This window comes from Eschrichtius robustus, chromosome 1 (assembly GCF_028021215.1).
Source record: "Eschrichtius robustus isolate mEscRob2 chromosome 1, mEscRob2.pri, whole genome shotgun sequence".
NCBI lineage: Eukaryota > Metazoa > Chordata > Mammalia > Artiodactyla > Eschrichtiidae > Eschrichtius > Eschrichtius robustus.
In genome coordinates this window covers 129,397,304-129,410,395 of record NC_090824.1, presented here as the reverse complement: position 1 = coordinate 129,410,395, position 13,092 = coordinate 129,397,304, and the positions used below count along the sequence as shown (strand labels likewise).

The window sequence follows — 13,092 nt, the reverse complement described above, 5'->3', positions numbered from 1 at the left end:
GGTTCCCCGTTTTTCTTGACTCTTGGGCTCTCCTGAGGGTCATGATGGATACAGGGTTTAAAAGATATGCTTTAGGATCTTTGTCTCTTGTCTTTAATCACTGTGAGCCAAATTCACCCTGTTCTTATCCCATTGTGACTACAAATTTCCTTTTTATGGAATCACCGTACGTTATTTTGAAGTCCAAGTCCCTCTTCTCAGTGGACTGCTAAGATTTTAGAGCAATTTAGTGGCAAAAAGCCCCTCTTAGAATTTTTCCTAAAAGTTCTGGCTACTTGGGCATTTCTTCCACTTAGCTTCTAAAGCTACTTTAAAGGACAGACTGAGGATATTCTTATCAGCTGGGAGGATCTCCCTTCTACCCCAGTGTGAGAGAGGATTTCTTTCCTCCAAACCCCATCTGACCCCTGGTTTCCTTTTTCAGGGCCTCATTTCTGCACCATTCCATCAGATATTTGTCATACATTTGCACTTAGGGTCTCTACGTAGCAATGGTCTACAGCTTTAAAAAAAGGGGGGCGGGGCGCTTTCTAAAAGTCCATCTAAATATTTTACCATGTGATGTGTCAGATACTTTTTGAACCAAAAAAAATTTTAATTTGAGCTAGTTTTTTATATGTTGATACTTTTCATTATAAATACAATAACTTAAAGAAAATTTGTAAAATAAATCACTCAGAGTTTCATCACCTTAACATTACCACTATTAACATTTTGGTATATTTCCCTACCAGCCTATTTCCACTTGCATATAATTTTATATAAACGCAATCACATTTTTCATACAACTTAAGAAAGACATTAAACAGAGATATCCTATGACTTCACAGGGAGAATCTTCATGTTCTTGGTCCTCAGAATATTACGATCCAGTCGGGAAATGTCTTAATCCAAGTTCCCAAGAAAACAGAGCCTGAGGCTAAAGCTTCTGCGCCTGTGCCCTGGAAGGGGCTTCAGCCCCAGGGGCCGAAGTGAGGGTCAAGGGAAACTGAAACAGGGAAGGAGGAGAGAGATACGAGAGGTCGTTAGTTACTGAAGGAGCTGCAGCCTCACACCTGGGGCAGCTCCCTGCTCCAGCATCTCCAGAGAGGAGGAAGGAATACAGCCTCTGCTTCCTGCAACAGTCCCTTAGGGGAGCAATGGGGAGCAGCGTATCTGCGGGCTCCTCATGTCCCCCTGTGCCATGGCCAAAGCATCAGCTGCCCCACACCTCCAGGTGGTGTCCCCTGGCCCTCTAGGCAAGCAGGGTCTCTGCGGGTCCAGCACCGGCTCCACGGCCTCTCCTTGAAGGTCTGCTCTGCAGGTGGGGCTCTTAGGTCTTCGGTAGCAACAGCAGCTTGGGCTAAATGTATTCACTGCGTTGCAATTCAGGTGAACAAGACCCAGGGTAGGGGGTAGACATGGCCTCTGGGGTCTGTAGGGCGACACATAAACTAAGTCCTTTACAGGAAGCAAGGTATATGCACACACACATCAAAAGAATCAGTCTCACAGAAAGGACTCAATCAAGCCCTAGCTTGTGAGGTCCAAACCTAAGTGCTACCTGAGTAGTGCTGAAACTGTGGGCTGGAGCCTTCTGGGAAGACTTCATAGTCAAACTCCATGGATCTCAAACATGACTACCACCCTTAGGATCACCTGGGAGCTTTTAAAACTCATTGCCCAGGTTTTACCCAGATCACTGAAAGCAGAATTTCTAGGGCAGGGGCCCAGGCAGCAGTAATTTTTAAAGACTCTCAGGTGTTTGTTTCCAAACAGAAGGCGTTCTCACTTACCTGCTTTGGTTCTCACAATTCCCCGTCAGAGAGATCGTGTGACCTGCCCAGTGGAGCCAAGACTCAAACCCGTCCTTCTCACTCCACAGCACAGAGGAGGCGCCATCTCTCTTCCACTAAGAAGAGCAGAGTATTAGCACAGATACTCACGCTAAAAGTCTGAAGCATCTAAAACACACTACACTTATTTCTTTTTACATAAATGCATAGTTTGGAGAGGCAATATTTCCCTTCCCTAACTCTGATTGACTTAGACAATAGAAGTGTAAATTTGCATTTCCTTGGCTGCCTGGATGGGGCAGTGTTGGGATGGATGGCTCGGGGCAGGTCTCTAGAACAATGAGTTGTTCTCTACTTTGGCTGCACATTGGAATCACCTGGGGTGCTTTAACACCCACGATCTCCATAGTGTGGTCCAAGAGACCAACAGCACTAGTATCACCTGAGAGCTTGCTAGAAATGCTGGATCTGAATTTTAACCAGAGCCCCAGGAAATGCGCAAATGTATTAAAATCTGAGAAGCACTGCTTTAAGACATGGTGATGCCTATTCTTGTTTGATCTGACCTGGAGAACAACTTGGGCATCAGGATGTTTTTAATTTAATTTTTATTTTATATTGGAGTATAGTTGATTTACAATGTTGTACAGGTGTACAGCAAAGTGATTCCGTTATATATATACATATATCTATTCTTTTTCAGATTCTTTTCCCATATAGGTTATTACAGAATATTGAGTAGAGTTCCCTGTGCTATACAGTAGGTCCTTGTTGATTATCTATTTTATATGTAGTAGTGTGTATATGTTAATCCCAAACTCCTCTAATTTATCCCTCCCCCCACCTTTCCCCTTTGGTAACCATAAATTTGTTTTCAAAGTCTGTGAGTCTGTTTCTGTTTTGTAAATAAATTCCTTCGTATCACTTTTTAAGATTCCACATATAAGTGATATCATATGATATTTGTCTTTCTCTGACTGACTTCACTTAGTATGATAATCTCCAGGTCCATCCATGTTGCTGCAAATGGCATTATTTCATTCTTTTTTATGGATGAGTAATATTCCATTGTATATATGTACCACATCTTCTTTTTCCATTCATCAGTCAATGGACATCTAGGTTGCTTCCATAGCTTGGCTATTGTAAATAGTGCTGCAGTGAATATTGGGGTGCATGTATCTTTTCAAACCATTGTTTTCTCTGGATATATGCCCAGGAGTGGGATTGCTGGATCATATGATAGTTCTATTTTTAGTTTTTTAAGGAACCTCCATACTGTTCTCCATAGTGACTGTACCAATTTACATTCCCACCAGTAGTGTAGGAGGGTTCCCTTTTCTCCATACCCTTTCCAGCATTTATTGTTTGCAGACTTTTTGATCATGGTCATTCTGACTGTTGTGAGGTGATACCTCACTGTAGTTTTGATTTGCACTTCTCTAATAATTAGCAATGTTGAACATCTTTTTGGCCATCCATATGTCTTCTTTGGAGAAATGTCTATTTAGGTCTTCTGCCCATTTATTGATTGGGTTGTTTGTTTTTTTGATATTGAGCTGCTTGTATATTTTAGAGATTAATCCCTTGTCGGTTGCTTCTTTTGCAAATATTTTCTCCCATTCTGTGGGTTGTCTTTTTGTTTTGTTTATGGTTTCCTTTGCTGTGCAAAAGCTTTTAAGTTTAATTAGGTCCCACTTGTTTATTTTTGTTTTTATTTTCATTACTCTAGGAGGTGGATCCAGAAAGATATTGCTGTGATTTATGTCAAAGAGTGTTCTGTCTATGTTTTCCTCTAAGAGTTTTATAGTGTCTGGTCTTACATTTAGGTCTTTAATCCATTTCAAATTTATTTTTGTGTATGGTGTTAGAGAATGTTCCGGTTTCATTCTTTTGCATGTATCTGTCCAGTTTTCCCAGCACCACTTATTGAAGAGACTGTCTTTTCTCCATTGTATATTCTTGCCTCCTTTGTCATAGATTAATTGACCATAGGTGCGTGAGTTTATTTCTGGGCTTCCTATCCTGTTCCATTGATCTATATTTCTGTTTTTGTGCCAGCCCCATACTGTTTTGATTACTGTAGCTTTGTAGTATAGTCTGAAGTGAGGGAGCCTGATTCCTCCAGCTCTGTTTTTCTTTCTCAGGATTGCTTTGGCTTTTGGGGGTCTTTTGTTTTTCCATACAAATTTTAAAATGTTTTGTTCTCGTTCGGGCATCAGGATTTTTTAAAGCGCTCCAGATTACTCTGATGTACATGCAGGGTTGAAGTGATGAGAAGGCAAAAGGATGTCAGTATGGTCTGCAGCAAGCACAGCCCCTAGGAAAATGATGAAGGGCTGCCTCAAGGGGCTGTGAGGTTGCTTAGCCTGCCCTTCATCCACCTGTACACTTTTTTTGCCCACTCCTGTGACACCTGGACCCCCTCCCTGCACGCCCCACCACTGCCTCACCCCCAGTGGGGGTTTTACAGATCCCGTTCCATCTGGCTCTCCACCTTTCCCTGGGTCCCAGCAGAGCAGCCTTGTACCCCGCCCAACCCCTGCTACTCTCCCTCCTCCTGCAGGTCCCGCCCTGTGGTTCAGATCAATGCCAGCCTCCACTTTGAGCCGCCCAAGATCAACATCTTTCACAGGGATTGCAAACGCAGCGGCAGAGACGCCACCTGCCTGGCAGCCTTCCTCTGCTTCTCACCCGTCTTCCTGGCACCTCATTACCAAACTTCAACAGTTGGTAAATCAAGCCCCTCCCCACTTCCCCAGCTCCAATCTCTCCCCCATGGACTTTGCATTCACTCTGTTTCTAAACCTGGGCTTTTGCTGAAATGGGTTTTAAGTGCCAGGTCACACCTAGAGCCACATTTGATGACTTCTAGATGCCCATTCAATGCTCTGATTCCAGGGGGCAGAGAGGGGATCTCATGCCACGGTGAGGATGGCAGTGAGCAGTGGTGACCAACGTGGGAGAGGTTGGGGAAGAAGGAAATAGTCAGAGATGGTGTTTGGATCAGAACAGGGGACTGGAAGCAGTGGAACGGTCTGGGGTGTGTAAGCTGTGAAGTCAGATTCAGAGAAAGAGTCAGACGCAGGAGGGGGAGCTAGTAACCAGGGGGTCAGGCAGATGAAGACCCGAGTAGCAGTGGTCATTGCTCAGAGTAGGCGTGAGTCCACAGCAGGGCAGTTTCCTTCTGAGGGTCCATCACTCCCAGCCAAGGCTGGGATCAGACACCTGCTCATGACAGCCCTGGGCCCAGGCAGCCCCAGCAAGTGGCAGCTACAGGTTCCAGGACCAGGTTAGACCTGTGCAGGAAATTGGGACCACAGAGAGCTTCTCAGCCAAGGAGCAGGACCGACCAGATGATTAAAACACGGGTGTCCCAGAAGGAAGATAAGAACAAAGGCAGGCCTGGGTGGTTGTGTCCTTCTTTCAACTTCTTTCTATGATAGGAGAATGATGCCAAGAACCTGGTGCACCCACAGTGCTGCTGGGGTACCGGAGAAGGGGCTGAGCCTTTCCAGCATTTAGCAAAAGATCAGCCTAGTTGAAGGGGAGGAGGCTGCAGGCCTTAAACCCCAGAACAGCCTTAGGTTTGAGGAGCTGGTGGGCAGGACCTGGCCAGCACTCCCTAGTGTGATGGGAACTGTCACCTGCAGAGGCTCGGACCCAGACCTGACGGGATCCCAGAGCCAACGACGAGGCCCGGGAAGGTGATGGGAGAGGTGGAGAGGTGTGTTGACTCCAGGAGTGGCTCAAATGGAAGCATCACCCTGACCCCTCGTCCTGTCTCCTCTCCTCTTCCACTGCGTTCACTCTCCCCTCCATCTCTTCCTCTTTCTTTATCCCTTACTGTCACCTCCATCTTCTTTTCTCCTCCTTCTGCCTCCCTCTTCTCTTTAGTTCCTTCCTTTACCCTTTCTCACTGTATCGCTCGCCCTCTGTGTGGGAGTTTCCTGCCTACACTGAGCCTTGCGAGGGGAGAGGAGCAGCACTTCCCCTGGCCAGCCTGGAGGGCTTCCTGGAGGAGGATGACTTTCCAAAGGCTATTTTTAAAGAGAGGCAAACAGTCTTCGATGGAAATGTGGCTCCACCTCCATGGCTTGCCCTCTCCTTCCTCTAGGCATCAGGTATAACGCCACCATGGATGAGAGGCGGTACACGCCGCGGGCCCACCTGGATGAGGGCGGGGACCGGTACACCAACAGAGCTGCCCTGCTCTCCTCCAGCCAGGAACACTGTGAGCGGATCAATTTCCACGTCCTGGTGAGCCAGATGCCCAGCAGCCCCACCCACAGAGCCCAAGCTTCTCCAGGAAGGGGACGTAGCTGGAGGAGGTGCTGCCGTGGGAGAGGCAGAGAGCTCAGATGGTGCCAGGCTGGTTCTGAGCCCCCAGCAGACCTCAGGAGACCAGGAAGGGGGCAGTATCCTGGACCTTGGCCATCCCATACTCATGCCCCAGTGCAAAGGCCACTGGGACACACTACTTCCCACCTCACTGTACCCTCCTCTGAAATCTCTTCTTTGCCAGCTCTCAGATGCCCACCATTTCTTAAGCAGGGGGTGAAATTCAAGGAGGGAGGTGGGCTCAATGATGTCTAGCAGAGAGGACGGTGGTCAGCCAGCCGGGGCCATGGCTCAGAAGGAAGGGATAAGCAGGCATCAGCTAATAATGAAGACCAGATAAGGTGGACCAGTGGCATGGACAGGCTTGAGGGGAGGAAGAGAGAGATGCCAGACTGGCAGAGGGGGAGAACCAGTGGGGGCCTGGTGCATCCACCCAGAAACTCCAGACACCCAGCCACAGCTCCAGCCTCGGAGACACAGGCAGGGGACACTCAGAGCCCACCTGACCCCAATAGTCACTGGGCAAAGGTCAGAAAAACAAGAAGTTCTGGTGTCTGTTAATATTGTTGCCCCTCTGATGTGTTTATGGACTGGTTCTCAAAGTATGGTCCCCAGACCAGCAGCATCTTCATTACCCGGGAACTTTTTAGAATTTCACGTTCTCAAGCTCCATTCCAGACCGAGTGAATCAGAAAATCTCGGGATGGGACTCAGTGTTTTAACCTCCACCCCCTCCCAGGGTGGGATTCTGATGCAAGCTCAAGTTTGAAAGTCATTGCCTTAACGCAAGGAAGCCGCTGGTGTCAAGATTTGGGTGCCATGGCGGGGGTGGGGGAGATTGGGGGATTTTTTTAGGCAGCTCTGAGCATCCCCTGAATTGCCCCTATTTCGTTCAACTTTGTTCATTCATTGGTTTATTAAGCCTTGTCACAGTGCTAGGACTGTGCTAAGAGGCTTTGGAGAGAGGAGGACTGACACACAATCAGATAGTTTGGATGCCACGTAAGTGTGTCAGTAACGGGTCTGAACAGAGTGTGGGGATGAGGTGCTGCCTGGCTTCCTAGAGGCCGGGGTGTTGGGGACACAGGTTCCCAGCCTTGAAGGACGAGCAGGAGTTGGTGAAACACGCAGGCAGAGGGGTTGGCATATGCTGAGCCAAGGGCCCTTTCCAGGAACAACACTCTCCAGCTGCGGCCCCATCTGGGAGCCTCCATGTACTCACAGATGCTAAAGCTCCATGGTCACATGCTCAGGGCTGACGAGGCCGCTACCCTCCCAGCTTCGGGAGGTAGACGTTCTCTCAGTGGTCCTGGCTATGACACGGATGTCCCCTCTGCCCTCACCCCGTTCTCATCTCCTCCCACACAGGACACCGCTGACTACGTGAAGCCAGTGACCTTCTCGGTCGAGTATTCCCTGGAGGACCCCGACTATGGCCCCATGCTGGACGACGGCTGGCCCACGACCGTCAGAGTCTCGGTACGTCCTGGCATCCAGGGCAGCAGCCTTGGCACACACCCCACTGCCACCCCTCGCCTCCTCCCAGAAGCCCTGGCTTTGCGACAGGCACAGAGGAGTTCTTCCCCTGCCTCGCCTTCCCACCTCCTGCCCTGCAAATTCCCAGCAGGCTCCTCCCCTCCTTCCTCGTGACTCGTGCTGAGCAATTTCTTGAAGGTAAGGACCCGGCCTTCTCCTGTGCAAGGCTCCCGTATCCCCAGCAGAGAGTGAGCCCGGAGTGGGTCCTGAGGCTCACAGGACCCGAAGGGACCTTAGTTCTCAATCGTCCACTTCCCTCATTGACAGACGAGGACACTGGAGGCCAGAGAGAGTGATTCAACCACTAGAGCCTAGTCTGCTCTGGTTGAATGATCGACTAATTAACAAACAGTCCTCCTAGCCCGCTCCAAGTATTCCAAAAATAAGTAGTTTTAGCCTCATCATTGGCTCTGCACCCCCGAAACCCACCTTTTCTAATCCCTGGCTCTAAGGGCATCAGAATTTTCTGGTATCTAATATTCAGATGCTCCCTGCATCTGCAACTCCATATAAATCCCACACAAAGAAAACGTCATACAGTTATCCATTCTGCCTGAGCTGTGCTAGGAGAGCAGGCAAAATAAACCCCGGGGATTTAGGAACAACTTTCAAATATACCACAAGGCTCTTAAGACCATGACCTACGAGGTCCAGCCTCTGAGCAGTGTCTCTGAGAATTATTGGATTGGCCAAAAAGTTCATTCGGTTAATGAATACATTGTTCAATAAAGTTCTTCGTGAAAGTGAAAAATGTGTCTTTTATTTTTACTTAAAACCAAACAAACTGTTTGGCCAACCCAATATATAGAATCCAGCCAGCAAACAACAATTTCAGAACTACTCACATGCTTGCCTGTATTTCTCCTACGTAAAAGAACTGTGTAGTCAACAGCAAGGCTTCTGAAAATCCCCTCTCTGCTCTCATTCTCCCCCATCAGCCCCCTCAGCTCCTCCCTCTTCCCAGAGCTCCCACATCCTACCACCCACCCCTCAATCTTCACACCTTCCCTCTTCTCCTGATTCTGCATCACAGATGTGTAAGAGAGGCTGTCTGAAAATGCAGTTCAGGAGAGGGGGAGATACTGACCTGGCAAAGCTGGAATTCTCGTTAGTGAGCCAGGAGAGGGGGAAAGCTGGGTACCCTGAATCTTAATATTTTTCCCATCACAGTCATCACAAGGCCACTACAGCAAATGAATGAGTACACGTCACTCATTCTATAAGCATGTTGAAGCCCATGATGCAGATGAATGTGCAGAGCACTCTCTGCTCTGATGCTGATAATACGGCTACAAGGTGGTGATAAGAGTCATAGGTCAAGTCAAAGATGGGAGTAAGCTCAGAGGAAGTGTCATCAAGCAGTCAGATGATAGGTCAGGGAGGACTTTCTGGAGGAGGTAGCTTTCCCCTGGACCTTTAGAATAGACGTGAGATGGGGACGATGGGCTTATTCCAGGAAAGCTGACAGCATAGCCAAGGTGTGGACGTGGGAACAAACAGGGTGAAGGGAAGTGTAAAGAAAAAATGAGAAATAGAGCTGAAAAAGTCAGCCTGGGCATATTACCAAGGGCTTTGGATAGCAGCTAAATGTCTAAAAATCTTGTTAAAATAGATTTCTAGCCCCCAGCAAATTAGAAACATTCTTCCCATCTCTCTGCTACAAATTCTTATTTAGCTTCTCCTCAATGCCCAGCACTGTTCTAGTACCATAAAATCTTGCCTCTTGGGGGAATGAGCCATTCCATACAGTTGAGTGTAACAGTTGCTTATCACGTTAAATTATCCCTTTTAATTAAGTGGACAGAAATTTTTCTGAAGGTTATTATATAGTTTTCACACTTGAACAGTATGCTGGGCGGCCTGGGGCGTATTTCATCAGAGACTTGAAATCGCCAAGATGAACACGGGTGCTAGAATACAGTGAAGCCCCCAAGGGCTTCCAAAGTGTCTAGAGCTATGTCCTGGCATTGAATGCCTCGCTTTGCCCTCCTTTATATGGCTCTGCTGTCTTCCTTGCTGGCTGCTTCGAGCTGCAAATCCACCACGTGATGGGGAAGCCAAGGGGCAGGCTTGATAGAAACGTGTCTGAAATAAGAGCACGTGGGTCTGAGTGAGGGCCAGGGAGCTCCCCTCTGAGAAGTTAGTGAACATAAGGTACGCCTGGCCTCTGTGACACCTGTTTCCCCTCCCCTGGTTCAGGCTGTGCTCCTGGTGGGGACAGTTTCACTCCTCAGCTCCAGACTTGAACACCCACCTACCTGCTGAGCCCTTCTCCCTGGATGGGCCACAGGCACTTCAAATTCAGTGTGCCCCAAACTGATCCCCTCCACTTAACCCCTCCATTTATAAATGAATGGTGAGGCCACCCTTCCAGACACTCGAAAGGAAACTCGGCCAACATCCAGGACCCTTTTCTCCCTTAGTCCTGATGAACTCCAGGTCCTGCTGCTCTCACCTCTGGGGTTCCTAACCCGTTTCCCGAAACACACACACCCACTACCACACCGACACCGTCGTCATCTCTTGCGTGAACATTGCAGCAGCCTCCTTAGCGGTCTCTCTGCCTCTACTTTTGACCCTAACAGTCCATCCACCCACAGCAGCCAGAAGGAGCCTTCGATACGTGGGTCTGGGAGGACACGACCCCACGACCCTGTTAAGACATGACCCCGCCCATCTCTGCATCTCCTGTACCCCTTACTACAGCAACACTAAATAGCCGTCATTCCCCAAGCTTACCATGCTGCTTCATGCCTCAGGCCCTTTGCACAGACTCGTCCTTCCTCCCAGACTTCCCTCTCCCTCTGGTCCATCCAGCTAACTCAGTCATCCTTTGGAACTCTGACCTACTGTCATTTCTCTGAAGCCTTCTCATCTATGGGCCAAAATAACTGTTTCCTCCTCTCTGCGTCCTCTATTCCTCATACAGATTTTTTTTTTGCACATTTCACACTATAATTATTTGTTCACACCCTCATCTTCCCCATGAGCTGAGAGCAGAAGCTCTGTCTTCCTCATCCTATATACCCAGTACCAGAGAGCTTGCTCCCCGCAGTAAATGATCAATCAGTGTGGACTGGCACTGGGTAAGTGGGTGTTCTGTGCTAGCAGCTCAGCTGGGGACTGAAAGGGACCTGGGAGGAGTTGAGTTTTGAGCCATGTTCTAAAGAAGGGACTGTCTATGCCAAAGCATGAGAAAAAGCAGCATGGTGCTGTGAAAAAGGCAGAAAAAACAAAGCCTGTGTCTAGTGCCGCAGAAAGAGGAGCTGGTGTGCTGTGGAGATAAGGGATGGCCCACAGCAAAGATGGGGGCTGGAAGCTCTGGGTGCCCTATCCAGCCACCCATACCTGCCTCTCCCTGGCCCAGGTACCCTTCTGGAATGGCTGCAGTGAGGATGAGCACTGTGTCCCTGACCTCCTGCTGGACGCCCGCAGTGACCTGCCCACAGCCATGTGAGTAGGCTCCTCCCCACCCCCACACTGACTCCTTTCCCTTCCCCGCTGGTGGATCTAGGCTCCCAGGGCCCTGGATGACAATCCTGCACATGCTTCTCCTAGGCAGCGAGGACCAAGCACTGAACTTGGAGCATGGTTCTAGCTCAGGCTCTGCCTCTAGCTCCTGTGTGACCTCAGGCAAATACCTTGCCCTCTCTGGGCCTCAGTGACCTCCTCTGTAAAATGAATACTGTTAGTCTAATCCAACCTCCTCAAACTTTGTTTAGAAAAGGAATCCTTTCTTTGGAGCCTGCACTATAAAACAGATAAAAGGTGGAGACTTGAGGACCTAGAGTTCTTGGTGTTCGTTGTCTAACCCCTAGACTAGATGACTTCTAAGGTCCATGGACTGACCACTTGGGCTCAGTACTAAGGAGATTAGCCGAGGATGAGCAGGGTGCTCACAATCCCCTGGAAGAAATAAACTGGCAGGGCTCCCCTGGTGGCGCAGTGGTTAAGAATCCACCTGCCAACGCAGGGGACACGGGTTCGAGCCCTGGTCCGGGGAGGTCCCACATGCCGTGAAGCAACTAAGCCCGTGCACCACAACTACTGAGCCTGCGCTCTAGAGCCCACGTGCCACAACTACTGAAGCCCGCGCACCTAGGGCCCATGATCCGCAACAAGAGAAGCCACCGCAATGAGAAGCCCGCGCACTGCAATGAAGAGTAGCCCCCGCTCACTGCAACTAGAGAAAGCCCGCGTGCAGCAACAAAGACCCAACGCGGCCAAAAATAAATTAAAATAAAATAAATTTATAAAAAAAAAAAAGAAAGAAACTGGCAGACAAGGAAAAATACTGATCCTATTTCCAATTTATGTAATATATTTTAAAATAATTTATGCTCAGCTTTTATTCAACTATGAAATGATTAGATAGAAGATACATATATAATAAATGGAAATAATACAACACTACTATATATAAAAATAGATAAAAAACAAAGATCTACTGTACAGCACAGGGAGCTATATTCAATATCTTATAATAACCTATAAGGGAAAAGAATCTGAGAGAATATGTGTGTGTGTATGTATATATATATATCTGAATCACTTTGCTGTACATCTGAAACTAACACAACATTGTAAATCAACTATACTTCAATAAAAATATAAATAATAAAAATAAATAAAAAATAGAAATAGTACCTCCAAACCTTGTAGAAGGATGAAGAAGCAAAGATTCTAACCATCTAGGCTAATAATCAGGCTTGTCTCCATATTGAGCTCTGAGCTTCCTGGCAGCCAAAGCGAAAAGGAAAACATGCTGATTGGAGAGGTGATACATGCACAGTGAGGTCTACCCCTGCATTCCCCATTCCATGTGCCTGATTCCTGCTGGTCTCTTTCCCGCAGGGAGTACTGCCAGAGGGTGCTGAGGAAGCCTGCCCAGGACTGCTCTGCGTACACACTGTCCTTTGACACCACGGTTTTCATCATAGAGAGCACACGGCGGCGGGTGGCGGTGGAGGCCCTGCTGGAGAACAAGGGTGAGAACGCCTACAGCACAGTCCTAAATATTTCACAGTCAGCAAACCTGCAGTTTGCCAGCTTGATCCAGAAGGTAAGACCTCGGGCGGCCTGCCTCGCCTGCCTGAGGGGAAGGGCTGAGGCAGGAAAGGAGGGGTCCAGGTAGGGGGCCCGGCTGCACGTTAGAATCACCTGGGAGCTTAAAGGTGCCTGTGTTCAGACTTCTCCAGGACTTTCTAATTGATGTGGTCTGGGTGGGGCCTGGGTCAGTCCGCTTCTAAAGCTGCCCAGGTGATGTCAGTGTGCAGCCCGGGCTGAGAACCATGGGGAGAGGGTGGTCTGAGCCTTTCAGATCATGGAGAGGAACATCCTTCAGCCTGCGCCCTTGGCCCTTGTTAGGGGCGCGCACACACATACACACGCCCGCACGTGTGCACACTAGTGCGTACACACCCTCTGCCTACAGTTCATC

At 48.6% G+C, this 13,092-nt stretch overlaps 1 protein-coding gene across 2 annotated transcripts in view; it reads left to right on the top strand.

Annotated features, from left to right (window-relative positions):
* Positions 1–13,092, top strand: part of ITGA11 (integrin subunit alpha 11) — a 127,685-nt gene that overhangs the window by 98,947 nt on the left and 15,646 nt on the right. For both annotated transcript variants that reach the window (XM_068554478.1, XM_068554486.1), the window contains exons 16-20: positions 4,342–4,508; positions 5,893–6,035; positions 7,485–7,595; positions 11,020–11,105; positions 12,507–12,714. In XM_068554478.1, the coding sequence (XP_068410579.1) occupies positions 4,342–4,508; positions 5,893–6,035; positions 7,485–7,595; positions 11,020–11,105; positions 12,507–12,714 (715 nt within the window). The remainder of the gene's footprint in view (positions 1–4,341; positions 4,509–5,892; positions 6,036–7,484; positions 7,596–11,019; positions 11,106–12,506; positions 12,715–13,092) is intronic.